Here is a 15,704-nt window from a genome sequence, read left to right as displayed (position 1 = left end):
GTTCAGGTGCTGTCCCCATGCTGAGGGGACGCCCACATGTCAGAGGCCAACCCACCATCATGTCAGACTGTGAGCTCTTCACACTTTGCAACACTGCTTTCTTCAAAAGATAAATCCTGGGGCGCCTGGGTGGCTCAGTGGGTTAAGCCGCTGCCTTCGGCTCGGGTCATGATCTCAGGGTCCTGGGATCGAGTCCCGCATCGGGCTCTCTGCTCAGCAGGGAGCCTGCTTCCTCCTCTCTCTCTCTGCTTGCCTCTCTGTCTACTTGTGATCTCTCTCTGTCAAATAAATAAATAAAATCTTTAAAAAAAAAAAAGATAAATCCTACTTTGAACATATTCATTTCCCATTTCATCCATAATGGTGTGGGAAGCAAGTACCCTGTTTTAATAAGCTTTGTAATCCCAACCCTTAGCCACTTATAAAAATCTTTGTGGGATGAATAAATGAGGGGCTGAATGAATGATTTCAAAAATAGTGAAACGCTTGGAAAGCTCACAGACGTTCCTCAGAGAAAAATATTTGACAACCTGAGTGCCCTTTAAATCCTGCTTTGTTTCTTGCCTATTTCAGCCAGAAAGACAGGGTAAACATCTGGGTAAAGGTAGAACAAATAATTCCCCAGGTTTGCATCCAGGAGAAAAGAGAGTGCCAAGCGCAAAATAGGGTCTGTTCCATGCCTGTTTCCTTGACAGAGAAAAGTCACATAGATCAGTGTCTGGTCAGTACTATGTTTCTTGTCCTTGGTCTTAAATGGTCACCTAGCTTTCAACGATAATCGTGTCACGGTCTTAAAACACTAAAATAAAACATGGAATAATAGTGTTTTCTGGTAAGATGTGTAGACTGTAGTTACAAACGTTTGGTCCAAGAGTGCCCCCTTTTGGCCATAAACACAGAATCTAAATTTTACGCTTCCTGGATGAAAGGTGTATTGCAAAAGAACATTGTGCTGTGCTAATGGATGTTTTTCTATTTGTTTCAATTTTTGTTCACATTCTTCCTTACTCCCTTCATACCGACACATGGGAGCTTTCAACGTACAACCAGATAAAAGCACATGATTGAGGAAATCGGAGTAAGAGAAATTTTGTAATGGCTAAGATGTAACAAGGATGGTTTTCTCATTTAATAAGAAAGGAGGAAAATGACCATAACATGAAATTTGAAAACTTGGCCTGAACTGAGTAGGAACTGGGGACTAAAACCAGCAAACATGTGTTCATTCCCATTGATGCGTGCCTTGCTATTCAGCTGACAGGGATCACCCTTGCATGAAGAATTCTGTCTTGTAGCTATAGAGAGACTAGTGACAATTTAAGTGTTTCCTAGTTTTGAACCACTTTGCATATTTTAGCTGGATATATTTTCAGATCAATTATATATATATATGTAAAAATTTCTGAAAAAAATATGTATAATAATACACACACACACACACACACACATACGTATATATTGCCTACCACGTGCAGGTCTTTGCACGAAGCCTGTAATCAGCCTTTGAAAAGAGCTAACATTTTGGGGGAGTTTCTCTGGGCAACCAAGGTTATCTAGTGATTGCGTGTGCTTCAGTCCTCATGGTGCTGGGTAATGGAGTCGTTCTGCACAATTTATTATGCTTGGGTTACTTCCTGGCCATACCTCCTGGAAACAGCAGTGAGAGTCGCCAGCATCTTTGCAGACCTGCACATGCATGTTCCTTGTGTCTGAGAAGGAGCCCTTGAAGGCAGTGAGGGAGGGACTGCATGTGGCTGGGGATGGAGAGTCTTACTACAGAGGGGATGGGGGGAGGTGCAGGTGGGGCACTGGTTTATTTATTTGCACAGATCTTACATGTATATGCTTTATTTATGTATTTACTTACATTATACACATTTTACTACACCCAAGACTACTGATTCTTAGGAATTCATTTCTCCTGAATACCTAAACCTAACTTTAGTTTCATAGCCAGGCCAAATTCTGCCAAATTATGGCACATTGTTGTGGTTATAAAACAATTAGCAAAACAGCTTACATTTGTATTTATTTTCTATTCCATACCTCTGCCCCATGTTTTTTCTCCTCAAAATCCATTCCTTTAATAAATCTGTTGGAGAAGTGAAAAAAAAAAAAAAGTATTCCATTCACCCAGTGGATTCTAGGCTTTTAGAATGTTTGAGGGAAGGGGGAAGAATTAGATCTTTGTGAGGCCTGGATTTGGAATATTTGTGACAATTGATAGTAAGAACAGAATAAATCTTTATGCCTACAAATTAGTAGAGACTAAAAGGAGTGAGTCTTGGGGCACCTGGGTTGCTCAGTCTTTTAAGCATCAGACTCTTGGTTTGGGCTCAAGTTGTGACCTCAGGGCTGTGAGATCGGGCTCTGAATGGGGCTCTGTTCTCAGTGCAGTGTCTGCTTGAGACTCTCTCCCTCTCCCTACCCCTTCCCCTACTCTTTCTCTCTCTCAAATAAATAAATCTAAAAAAGAAGAAGAAGAAGAAGAAAGAAAAGAAGAGCGAATCTTGAAGGCCCATACCCTCACTGACAATTACTCAGTTCTGAGGGGACAAGAATGTATTTGACATATGGGTTAATATGAATGAGATAAATATACAAAACATACCAACCCATTGGGATTCCCAGAACCAACCGTATACCTACGCTGAGCTGGATGGGAGAGGGTGGTGGTAATTAGGTAGTAGTGATGACCATATCTACCAGGTCCCATCCTTCACAGACATGAGCACACTTAATTCTCACAACCATCCTTGTGATGGGGTATTTTATCTTATAACATCTAAAAGGGCTCATTTTAGGTATGAGAAAACATGTTCAGCAAGTTTTTCTTGGGTCAGAGCACAAGACAGGGATTGTCCCCTTGGTGAGGTTCTGAAAGTGTAATCTTGGGTAAAATCTCTAAGGGAGCCAGGTAAGCAGGATAGGACAGGGCAGGTAAGGAGATACACACAGCAGTGGGTTACTCTGAATTCTGGCCTCAGCAGGATCCCATGGAGATGGCTAGGGCAGTGAATGGCACCGTGCTGTTAGCTTACCCCCTGACATGAGGGAGCAGGTGCTTTGTACCCCAGTATCCGTCATTCCTCAGCTGTGGGCTACCCTCCTCAGAAAAACACATCTCCCTGGGCATACCCCAGCAAGGCGCGTCCCTTTGTAGAAGTTAGCCATGAGGAGGATGCAGCCATATGCTGTTAGCAGCAGCTAGAAAAGGGATTCATCAGCCTGATGAAGGGGATCCGGGGGCAGGAAGGAACCAATAGCACCTTCCATGGGATTCATGGACCAACGCTGATGCAGTTGCCAAAAGGCCGAGCTGGGAAGCAAACCCCAATCCATTGGAGCTCTTATCTCTATAAAGCCATGGATTCACCTCTTTACCCTACTCTTTGAAGTGTTATACAATTAGTTTTTTTTTTTTTTTTTTTTTTTTCAGGGCACGCTTTGTGCCAGATACAGGGCTGGGAAGGGAAGAGGGACCGGCCAGGGTGGGAACGGGCTTTAACTTCTGAAGCCAGGGAAGCCCAGGCTACCTGGCGGGCACACTGTGACACTCACGCTTGTGTTGGCTTTTCCTCCTAAAGGCGGATGAGACACAGGATGTGATGCATTTCAACTACATGGCGTGGCCCGATCACGGGGTACCCACAGCAAATGCGGCCGAGAGCATCCTGCAGTTCGTACACGTGGTTCGACAGCAAGCTACGAAGAGCAAAGGCCCCATGATCGTGCACTGCAGGTAACCTCATCAGCCGTGTCTTCCCTGGTGGTACCACAGGCTCTGCTTTACAAAGCCAAGAGCCCAGCCCCCCATATACCTCGGTCCCACTGAATTCGCCATGACATGAACTCTGACTTTCTAAAATTTACAGTTAACGGATATCTTACTAGATACGTGATTTGCTTATAATATGGCTTTTCTTTTTCCCCATAGTCTATGAGGTAGATCCTATTAGTCTCACTTTCAGATTAAAAAAAGAAAAAAAAAAAAGACCCGAGAAGTGGGGAGGTGAAGGGATTCATGTAAATTCATGCAGCTGGAATGGGGAGGGATTAGGGCTCAAATCCATGCCTTCAGTGATTCTGAGTGGTTTATAACATGGCCAAACACAATGTGGGACTAAAAATCACTAATCACAGCATTAAATAACATAAATATTCTTGACCTCCTGCAAATGGCTGTCACCCCAGAGCTAGAGCTAGTGTGTGGTCTCTCAAGACGACTTTCCAGCAGGGGGTGTGACTGAACTCCAAGGATACAAGGAAGACTGGAATTGTTTTTTGTGTATCAGCTCCCTGAGACCAGGAAGCAAGTCACCAGCAGGCTCCCTCTGGACTCCTTATCTTCCTCAGGAAACAGGGGGCCCCACACCTCTTTGAGGGAGGCAACAGGGCAATTCAAAAATGTGACAGAAATGTGACACTGAAAGACACACTAATGGATGCCTGGGTGGCTCAGTCAGTTAAGTCTGCCTTCAGCTCAGGTTATGATCTCAGGGTCCTGGAATCAAGTCCTGCATCCTGCGTGCATTTCCCTGCTCAGTGGGGAGTCTGCTTCTCCCTCTCCCAGCCATCCCCCCAACCCCGCCATTGAGTTCTCTCTCTCAAATCAAAACAAAACAAAACCACCAACCACAATCGTGTATTTCAAATTAGGGAAATTTTCTCAGGAATATTTCTTCCTTTTTCTCAGTGGTGCTACCTGTAGTTTGGGGGATTTTCTAGTGGCCAATTGTTTGCAACCGTATAAAATCACTGTCTGAGGAACATGCTGTCTGGACACTCTCTTGCAGTGCGGGAGTCGGCCGGACGGGAACATTCATTGCCCTGGACAGGCTCCTGCAGCACATTCGGGATCATGAGTTTGTCGACATCTTAGGGCTGGTGTCGGAAATGCGATCATACCGGATGTCTATGGTGCAGACAGAGGTAGGAGCGGAATCAAAAATGTATTTTCAAATATGCCCTGGACTGAGAAACTTCTCGTGATTCAGTCTCATGTTTCAAAACAATTGTCTCAGTTTTTTTCCTGCCTCTGCTCTTCCCAGTTTCTTAGTGTGCATGTTCAAACTGTTTAAGGTACAAAAAAAATAGATATTAGCCTCTAGGAATCCATTCAGTGTATAGTGCTAGCTCTGCAGTTGGTGTCCTATGCCCTTTAGTAATCCAAGGCACATGGATGCATCTACAATATGTGTAATAGAATAAAACCTCTTTGGACAGACCGAGTTCAGTGAAGATGACAGCCGATCTGGGTAAATGCCACCAAGAGGAGACCGTGGAACTGACGTGATTTTTTATATTTGAAATGCTAGATGTGATTCAATAAGTTTGGCATTAGTTCGTCCTCTATGTGACTATCTGTCCCAATGCACTTTGGATGATGATCAGGGGCTGGATTTATGCTTTCTGTCCCTCTTATGATGTTAAGGATTTCCAGCTCCCAACGGAGCAGTGCTGCCAGTGTCCTTAATCTAAAGGAATACCCATTGTAACGACATGGGAGCATCCCCAGAAATACCCACCAGTGTTGTGTGCTCCCTCTTCCTCCTCTTCCATCCCATCCTCTCCTGCCTGGAAGCCTCTGAAAGCACTTCGGCCCGAGTGGTTAGCCCTGGGCTGCTGCCGGCGCACAGCATCACACAGCCTCCCAGCAGCAGCGTGTGGGCTCCTGGGTGCCACCGAAACCCACGCACAGTAGCTGGTTCAGAACCCTCGTTACCGTGCGGTACTTGCGACCTCTCAGCTTGGAGCATACAATAATCCTTTTTGCTCAGGGATTTTGGGGGCGGAAGGCTTGTAGAGTAGAAAACAACCTGACCTGACCTACTCAAGTTCCAAGAGATGAAATGCTGCCTTCGTCTTCCCCATGCTTTTCCTACTAAGCACCACTAGGTGTCAGTATAACTCAAAGAGCCTGTAGTAATGGCAGCTCTCGGTTCACGCTTCCGGTTTCTGTCTTTTTCCTTTCTTTTTTTTTTTCTATGTTATGTTATTCACCATACAGTACATCATCAGTTTTTGATGTAGTGTTCCAAGATTAATTATTGACATATAACACCCAGTGCTCCATGAAATCCGTGCCCTCCTTAATATCCACCACCAGGCTCACCCATTCCCTCTGCCCCCTCCCCTTCTGAAACCCTCAGTTTGATTCCCAGAGGCCACAGGCTCTCATGGTTCATACCCCGCCCCCACCGCGCCCCACCCCGCCCCGATTTCCTCGCCTTCATTTTTCCCTTCCTTCTCTTAATGTCCTCCATGCTATTCCTTACGTTCCACAAATAAAGGCAACCATATGATAATTGACATTCTCCGCTTGACTTGTTTCCCTCAGCATGATCTCCTACAGTCCCGTCCATGTTGCTACAAGAGTTGGGTATTCATCCTTTCTGATGGCTTAATAATATTCCACTTTATATATGGATGACATCTTCTTTATCAATTTTTCTGCTGAAGGCCATCTCAGTTCTCCCCACGCTTCTGGTTTCTCCTCTCCAACTCTTTACTTTTATTTCCTGCTTCCTCACTCCCATCTGACAAAGGCTCAGTACAGCCGACCCAAGGGATTTATTTCTGCACTTTACCAAGATCATACCACTTTGGAAAGAGTGACCCATTCGCATGCAGGTCTCATTGATGATGTGTTTGTTTGCTCACTTCCTTGAGCCCACTCACATCCCAGCCCAGCTGCCTTCTAATTTACAGCAGTGGGACACGAACATTACCTCGTTGGTGTAAGCTCAAAATGTTCTGCTTCCCCAGAGAAGCCCACTACCTAGTGATTAAACAGTGCTTTATCAATCGGTCCATATTTTTGGTTTTCACTCCCATAAATTTACATCCTAATATGTGGTGAAAACTCCCCATTATGTATTTTAATCCCCAAACTTCAAAGGGCCACTCCTTATTTTAAGTATTTTGGATGTGATGAAGTGTCTGCCCCGTTGACTTAATTTTATAGACTTTGATTATAGCCTTTTTGCCTTTGGCTTTCCCAATTACAGAATCCTAATGCCTTTTTAAAAACTACCTTCACATGGCAGACCCTCCATCCAATTTGCAACACCATTTATCTCTTCTCAAGTGTGGTAATGGCACGGAACTAGAGCAGTCAGCCCGTGTGTCTTGGCAGAGCTGAGGAAGTGTTTTGCGTTCTCCCTAACTTTCTGGTCCCAAATCTTGGTTGTTTGGCTTTGTTGTTTCCAGCAGCATTTTTAGGCTGACATCTCCAGGGAAACTGTCTTTTTAAAGGGCAATAGCCCTTCCCTGAACTCTGGTGGGAAAACTCAAAGTCAGCAAAAGAGGCAGAGGTCACCATAAGTTACTGATTTTTTCCAACTGTTCCAGCTTCACTCTTGAGTTCCCTCGGGATTCTGCAGCGAAGGCTCTCTAGCTTGAGCTATTTATTTATGTCTGTTTTGTTAGTTATATCTGGAACATCTTGTTCATTTACCTTTATTTTTCCTGGTTCCCGTGCTCTTCATGGTTCAACCTGGATTCTGAATGTTAGGGTTTTCCTAACATCCTCCTTGAGCCCATTCATAATACCCCAGTCCTGCTGCCTTTGACTTTACTGATGTTAACAAATAAGGAGCAAAGTAACAAATTATTTTCTTTGGTTTTATCATCCCACCCCAGTGATTTTTAAGAGACGGGAGTGATTCTCCAGCTGATTTCCAATTATATAAACCACCTGTGTGCTATGAACCAGGTTCCTTCTCATGGCTGGTTTTGTAATTTTCCTGCCTCCTCTAGACGCCCGTCATCTCGATTCTACCTGCCCCACTCCAGAAATAGCAGAACTAACTGATTGAAACAGTTTGTCATGAGACGCACGTTTCCGGTCATGGCAACATGCTGCGTGGGCTGCACTTTGACGTGTTCCCTTCTCTTTTCTCAACTGACAGGGCACAGGCTATGAGCTTCTCCCCAGGAGCAGCAAGGGGTAGTTAGGAAGTGGGGGTCCACAGGCCAGACTCTGTGAGTCGGCCTGGGCCACTTACGGCCGCCATACACCCCCCTTCCCCTCTCATAGCTCCCTGTCCCCATGTGTAAAATGTAAGCATTGCCTTCATGAACAGCTGTCGTGTATCCATTAAATGAATAGTAGAATCTAGACAAGCATTTTGAAACCATAAAGTGCTCTATATGGAGTGGCATTCACCTCTCTTAGCTTCTCTTCTATTTTTATCAAAGGTTTTGTTTGATTTTCCTCTAATAGGCTTTCCCTGGAGGTCAGTGAGGGCTTTGTCCTGAGCAGCCGTCATTCCGATCAGCGGCTTAGACTTCTCAGGGGCTCTCAGGGATGCGTCTGTAAATAGTCTCGCATTTACTTTTCCTGGGGTCCAGCTCTTTTTTTTTTTTTCTTCGTGACACAAAGTTTGGCCACTGTCTAGTGCTGAATTGAAAAACAAGGCACGCTCTAAAAAAAAGAAAAAAAAGATATACCTACAATGGAATATTATTCAGCCACAAATAGGGATGAGATCTTGCCATTTACAACAACATGGATGGAGCTAGAGAGTATAATGCTAAGTGAAGTAAGTCAGAGAAAGACAAATACCAAATGATTTCACTCATATATGGAATTTAAGAAACAAATGAGCAAGGGGAAAAACAGAGATTAAGAAACGACTCCTTATTATAAAGAACAAACTTTATAATGATGGTTACCAGAGAGGGGGACTATGGGAAGCTAGGGGAAACAGGTGATGGGGATTAAGGAGGACACCTGTGACGAGTACCTCATAATGTATAGAAGTGTTGAATCACATTATACACCCAAAACAAATATAACACTGTATGTTAACTAACTGGAATTAAAATAAAAGCCTTCAAACATAAAAAAAAAGAAGAAAGAAAGAAAGAAAGAAAGAAAGAAAGAAAGAAAGAAAGAAAGAAAGAAAGAAAGAAAGGAGAAAGAAAGGAAGAAAGAAAGAAAAACAAGGCACAGTCTGGTCTGGCGGTGCCCAGTGCTTGACACACGCCCAGAACCAACGGGGTGATGTGTGATAATGAGAAGAGGTGGTCAGTTCTGGATGGGATACTATCACAAAATAAGGTAATATACTTATTCCAAAGCTTGTTGAAAAATACAGATTAGGCTGAGGTATCAACCTTGAAGTATTAACCTAACCTTTATAAAGTTGTCATACAAAAGACCCTTAACTCCTGTGAATATCGTGACTGACTTTCTTGTCAAGGTTATTTCTGATGGTATTACTTACAGAGAAGCTCTAGGAAATAAAGAAAAAAGGTAAAGGGTCATGAGGTTACTTTGATTTCATGGCACCAAGACAGCTACGCTCAATATTTTGATGTATTTCACCTCTATCTTCATTCAAGTATGATTTTTATACAATTACACCTTATATGCTATGTGTACATCTACTAACTTTACACTGTAATTTTCCACTTAACATTTTGCTATCATATCATCCCAAATTGTCCAAAACTCTATAAATCTCATTTTAAAGACTGAATAATTTTTCATATAAATCTGCTGTGTCTTATTTAAGCCATTCTCCTTTTTATAGGACATGAAATTGAATCCTTTCCCACTTGTTTACTATCTGTGTCCACAAGACCATTTACTAGCACGTTAGTAACCTCCACCAATAACCTCCACCAACAATAGATAAAAATGACAGCTTCAACAAACTCAAGCCACCAGGGAGCGTTACCATTTTCCTTTAGCTTTGCTCATGTCATGGACAAGACACAATTGTTTCAACTTACATTTTTTTATTATGTCCCCATCTTTTGCATATGTTTTAATATTTCCTCAGTTTACTTCAGAAAACTCTTCATAAACGCACTGAGTATTAGGCATGAGGAATAAAAAGATATAGTCCCTCCCTTCCAGGAGTATTTGGTCTCATTGCCGATACATTTTATCAGTCAGTTTAAGTGTGTGTGTCACTGAGTCAAGGAATTTTAAACAAAAATAAAGCTATCGAGATACGTTTGTTAGATTATCCCTTTCTGCCTGTGGATGTCCACCAAGTAAGCATCATTAAAGTCTCCCTTCCCACCACCACTGTGTCTAAGTCAGTTTCCTAAGAGCTTAAACAGCGGCGAAAGCTCTTCACCAGAGATCTGAGCTATCAAACAACTGATAAGAGGCTGAGGAGCCATTTTTGAGCAATGGGGAATGCTCACAACTGTGTGGTCATGAGAGATCCAAACACCAAGTGCTCCAGAGGCTCTGGGTTTGTGAAGTATGGCCCCGTGGAGGCAGTGGAGGCAGCCACGAAGCAAGGCCACACAAGGGGGTTGGAAGAGATGTGCAACCAAAGAGGGCTTTCAAGAGAAGATTCTCAAAGACCTGGTGCCCACTTAATTGTGAAAAAGATTTTTGTTGGTGGCATTAAAGAAGACACTGAAGAACGTCATCTAAGGGACGCCTGGGTGGCTCAGTTGGTTAAGCAGCTGCCTTCGGCTCAGGTCATGATCCCAGTGTCCTGGGATCGAGTCCCACATCGGGCTCCTTGCTTGGCAGGGAGCCTGCTTCTCTCTCTCTCTCTGCCTGCCACTCTGTCTGCCTGTGCTTGCTCGCTCTCTCTCTCTGACAAATAAATAAATAAAATTTAAAAAAAAAAAACCTCCCTTAAAAAAAAAAAAAAGAACGTCATCTAAGATATTATTTTGAACAGTATGGAAAATCAAAGTGATTGAAATCATGACCAACCAAAGCAGTGGCAAAAACAGGCTTTGCTTTTGTAACACTTGATGACCATGATCCTGTAGACAAGACTGTCATTCAAAAATCCCACACCGTCAATGTCCACAACTGTGAAGCAAGGAAAGTCCAAGCTATGCAAGAGATGGTTAGTGCTTCATGCATCCAAACAGGTCGAAGTGGTTCTGGAAACTTTGGTGGTGATCACGGAGGTGGTTTTTGTGGGAATGACAACTGTGGTCATGAAGAAACCGGGGAGCTGGCTTCGGTGGTAGTCGAGGAGGTGGTGGATACGTGGTGGTGGTGAGGATGGCTATCATGGATTTGATAATGATGGAAGCAATTTTGGAGGAAGGAGAAGCTGTCATGATTTTGGCACTACAACAATCAATCTTCAAAGTTGGGACCCATGGAAGGACTAAATTTTGGAGGCAGCAGCTCTGGCCCCTGTGGTGGTGGAAGCTAATACTTTACCAAACCACGAAACCAGGTGGCTATGGCGGTTCCAGCAGTAGTGATGGCAGTGTCATAAGGTTTTCACTACTTCCAGGAAACAAGGCTTAGCCGGAGAGGAGAGCCAGAGAAGCTACAGGTTACAACCCATTTGTGACCTCAGCCAAGCACAGTGGTGGCAGGGCTTCGCTGCTACAAAGAAGACGTGTTTTAGACAATACTCATGTGCATGAGCAAAAAATTCGAGGACTGTTTCTATGACAAATTGTATAACAGGTCATTTTAGTTTCTGTTCTGTAGAAAGTGTAAATCATTCCAACAACGTGTTTTAATTGGACTTTTTTTGCACCCATGCTATTGATTGCTAAATGTCTGATCTTTATACTGAATAAATGTGTTTTTTTTTAAAGATATCAACATTTTGTCACAATTTTAGAAAATAATTTTCCTTCCCAGCTTCCAATTTACCCTTTATATTATTCATTTTACTTTGTTTTATATACAGTAGTTTGAAATTTTTATTTGTAATTTACTACTTTGTTTTGAAGTTTAGAAAGTCCTTCCTAAAAGTAATCAAAGAAAAACTAACCTGTATTCAGCAACCCCCAACCTTTTTTAAGGCTTAATTTATTAAACCTTTCCAGAATTCATTTTGGTGTACTATAAGATGATACACAATTTTTTTTTCAAAATAGGCCGATGATTTATTGATTGGATAGTCATTGCCTTTAGCATAAGCTGTGATGACCTAAGTTCTATTATTAATCAGAATATTTTTACAGTTGATTCTCTTGGATTTTCTAGTTATAAAGTTATCTACTAAATAATGAACATTTGACATCAGATCAGAGTATCTAACCCCACTGAAATAGGAAAGCAGTATATCTTTGCATGTGTTCGCACAATACCTCGCTCTGAGCCCTGCTTTGGTCTTTTGCTCCAGGAGCAGTACATTTTCATCCATCAGTGTGTGCAACTGATGTGGATGAAGAAGAAGCAGCAGTTCTGCATCAGCGATGTCATCTATGAGAACGTTAGCAAGTCCTAGTTCAGAATCCAGAGCGGTAAGTAGAGATGAGGCCATCATCCACTCTCTGTCTTCACACCATGGGAGGGGACATGATGGGATATAACAGAAGACAGCAGTCACCAGCTGTATTGATTCTGACCCCCAAATGTATAGGGAGATGGTACTACCGTGCAGATCTTAGCGCTTCTGCGCAACTTGGCTGGGGGATATGACAGGCTGGAGCTTTGGCAACCCATTAGGATTCGACCTTTCTTCCCTCCATCCCGAACCTTCAGCTGTCCTGAAATTGGATCTGTGTCTGAGATATCAGGATGCTGCCGTCCCACTCTATTTATCTAAAATCCAAATATTTTATTGATAATGAGGGTCATACAAGGGGTTACAAAGGACATATGAGCTGGAGTACACATCCTAAAGGGAAAAAAAAAATTGACACTTGTCTCGGAATAGTGGAGTGGAGGAATGCCTTGCTTCCATCCATTATGTGAACACTTACTTGAGAACTTCCTGAAAACATTAGTAACATATTCAATGCCTTGTGCTCAACTTTAAGTAGGAGATCGTATTTTGGAGCTGTTATACTCTTCGCTGAAGGAACAATATGCCAGTTCAAGTCAGTAAACAGTGTGAAATGTATCTGAGTACAATGAGGTGGGGGGACCATTCCCAGGGTTGGGAGAGGACAGGCGTGCATTGTAGGATTCATATGGAAGGATAAAGAGCATATGGATCAGTGGATAACAGGATAGGATTAGTATTCTATCTTCATAATGGGTAAAGACTGAGAGACAAATTTGCCAAAAAGGGAAAGATATTTAGATCCACAAAAAGGACTTAAAGGAGGAAAGATGCACAGATAAGCCTGTGTCCACATGGGTGATGGGGCTGAGTGTAAAGAGAGCAAACAGGGGATTCAGGAGGAAAATGCTCTACTTCTAGCCCCAGACCTGTCAGTATGTGGCTTGTCCCTGCCAGGCTGCTCACTGTCTCTCTTTCTCTCTCTCTCTCTCATGTGCAGGACAGGACATGGTGTGCACCCATCCTCCCTTGCTTCCAGAGTTTTTTAGGGGCCCTCCTGGCCATTTTGCTAAGAAGAGCCCCTACTTTGTCATATGAGGCCAAGGAGATAATCGGTCTCCCTGAAGCACCGGGAAGACTTAGCCTTAAAGAGCCTACAGTGTCTTTTGGACTCCTTCACTTCTGGACATTTAATAATGGACCAAATTCAACGGAACACCACAGAGGTCCAGGCGCTCTGCAAAGGGCAGGGAGCACAGCACTTCCAGAGAGTTTCCTTGGCCCTTGGCTGGTTGGGCTGAGTTTTTTTGTTGTTGTTGTTTTTAAGTGCAATAATTTTTGTATGTGTGATTTTATCAGGAAGTTGAATCGTTTTCTACCCACATGACCATCCAAGCCCGTAGCCCAAGAGGGAACAGGAATTGTTAGTATCAAATTGTACCTCATTGTTAAAAAGCGGCCTGGCCACACATGAGGAAATGTTAATTCTACTTCAAGGAAATTGAACCAGCGATATCTGTCCTCTGGCATTAAGCTGCTGGACCAGGAGCGGGGCGGGTGGAGGGGTGGAGAGAGAGAACGGTTCTACCCACAGATCAACTGCGTATCTTTTCCAAATATGAAAAGCTGTAATTCAGCTTCAAAGTAGAGTAGAAAAAATATTTAAGTCTTAATTGTTCTAGTTCTTGATGGTTTTCTTCCTTATTAACAGTTAAGTGTTGTTTTCCCCTGGGCCTTCTTGAACTAATGTCACTGTTCAGATTCTTTTTTCACCAAACCAGATCTGTTTTGGAGCAGTTTGAAGAAGGACTCTTAAGACTCCACTGCTGTCTGAGCAACCTTGGTGCCTAGAGTTTGCATTCCTTTTTCTGTGGACCTGCATACATGTGAAAGCTATTTCTCTTGAGTACTACATAGGCTGTGAAAACGCACTTTCCTTCCCTTCCCCGCCTCCGAAGAGCTGGGGGTTTATGATGTTAGGGCAACGAACTGCAAGCATGCTAGGACGATAATTTGGCTACTGTCAAAAACGTTGGCTGTTGTCTCTATGGACTCCAACGGAAGTTTCTTTTGGTTTTGTTTTCGTTTGGGTTGTCAGTTTCATTTTAACCCGTGTAACTAGTAACATTTTCTTCTTCTGGATTTTGTATAATTACAGTACATGGTTGTGTATTGTGATCTACAGGCTGTCAAGAGGGACACTGACAGCACTGTGAAGCCTGTTACTTTGTGTCACTTCCTTAAAAATAAGAGCTGGTGGTATGAATACACCAAGGAAAGCTTTCGTGGCTGAGAGTAAACAGAAGCTGATGGCTTCACTGTGGCTGTCCTGCCTTCCCGCGTGCGCTTCCGGAGGCTTTGTTCTCTGCGTATCTGATCACTACCCCTTGCCCTGGCTTCCCTTCACTCCCGATCATCTTCACGGAGCCATGTACCTAGGAGCAGCTTAATAATTTATCAGTGACCTTAGTGGCCGTGAAGGATGCCAAGAGAGCAGCTCCGCACCCCACCGGCTCTTGTCACTGAGAAGGCCTGGCCACGGCAGACCTTGGCACGGTGCTTTGCAAGAGCGGGCCAGTGAGCCACAGGTTCACCTTGCAGGGGGAGTGGCAGAGGACGCCCAGACCCCATGGCTTAACAGCTTGGGCTCCTCAGGCGGGCCTTGTCAGTTCTCCACTCGCCTCCCTTCCTCCCCTTCTCGCCTCCCTGCTCCCACCTCCTCTTCTCACCCCTCCTGTTCCTTTCCCTTCTTGGACATGTGAATAATGTATCACTCCATTCTCAGGGGCTAAAGAAAGGTGGCAAATGGATGTGTGACATTCTCAGATTTTCACACAAGGACAGGTCCGGAGCGACGTTGGCCACCTCAGATGGAGCCGATAAGATGCGTGGGTAAGCTGGAATTCATTTCGGTTTTGCAGACCGGAATATTACTCCCCCTGAAACTTAAAGCACTTCGTGAATATTTCATGTTTTTCTTGAGCACCCCTTCTGTGTTGGGATCAAATGGTACCAGATCAAATTTCCCAAAAGAGATGTTGAAGTATCCAGGGTTTAGACTGAAGACTCAGAGCTGAGAGCACAGAAAGTTCCCACAAAAGCACTTTACCAGTCTTTCCTTCAGGGCTCTCCATGGCTGTCCCATTGTTCACAGGGACACGGTTGTTCCTGCGGCTGCAGAATTTATAGCGAGGAAAGCATCCATCTGTCAGAAGGCGTGGATTTTCATCCCAACAGATGCCTTGGGACTTCTCCCTCCTGAGTCTCTGTTCACGAACTGTAGAATGCCCTACCATAGCTCCAGATTTTTCATAGATAAAGAGTAAGAGCATGAGTAGGAATACTCTGTGCTTTGTAACTTGTCTCTCACGTACCCTAAAACCGCTTTAATCAGCTTTATTTCCCCTCCGGGACGCAATGTGAGCATTCAGAGTGGAGGCTCCCAGGGCCTCTGTATTATTAATAAGGGTTTTGTTGCTGTTGTTGTTGTTGTTGTTGTTGTTGTTGTTGTAATCA

At 43.7% G+C, this 15,704-nt stretch overlaps 1 protein-coding gene across 2 annotated transcripts in view; it reads left to right on the top strand.

The window, feature by feature from the left end:
- The window catches only part of PTPRO (protein tyrosine phosphatase receptor type O), a 245,685-nt gene extending 231,179 nt beyond the window's left edge, over nucleotides 1–14,506 (top strand). For both annotated transcript variants that reach the window (XM_047742814.1, XM_047742813.1), the window contains 4 exons: nucleotides 3,588–3,742; nucleotides 4,797–4,932; nucleotides 12,084–12,204; nucleotides 13,189–14,506. In XM_047742814.1, coding sequence (XP_047598770.1) covers nucleotides 3,588–3,742; nucleotides 4,797–4,932; nucleotides 12,084–12,188 — 396 coding nt within the window. In that variant the 3' untranslated portion in view covers nucleotides 12,189–12,204; nucleotides 13,189–14,506. The remainder of the gene's footprint in view (nucleotides 1–3,587; nucleotides 3,743–4,796; nucleotides 4,933–12,083; nucleotides 12,205–13,188) is intronic.
- The last annotated feature ends 1,198 nt before the right edge of the window (nucleotides 14,507–15,704 follow it).

The sequence above is a fragment of the Lutra lutra genome, chromosome 8, assembly GCF_902655055.1.
Source record: "Lutra lutra chromosome 8, mLutLut1.2, whole genome shotgun sequence".
Classification (NCBI taxonomy): Eukaryota; Metazoa; Chordata; class Mammalia; order Carnivora; family Mustelidae; genus Lutra; species Lutra lutra.
Note: the sequence above shows the minus strand (reverse complement) of the source record. Positions and strands in the feature narration are given on the sequence as shown.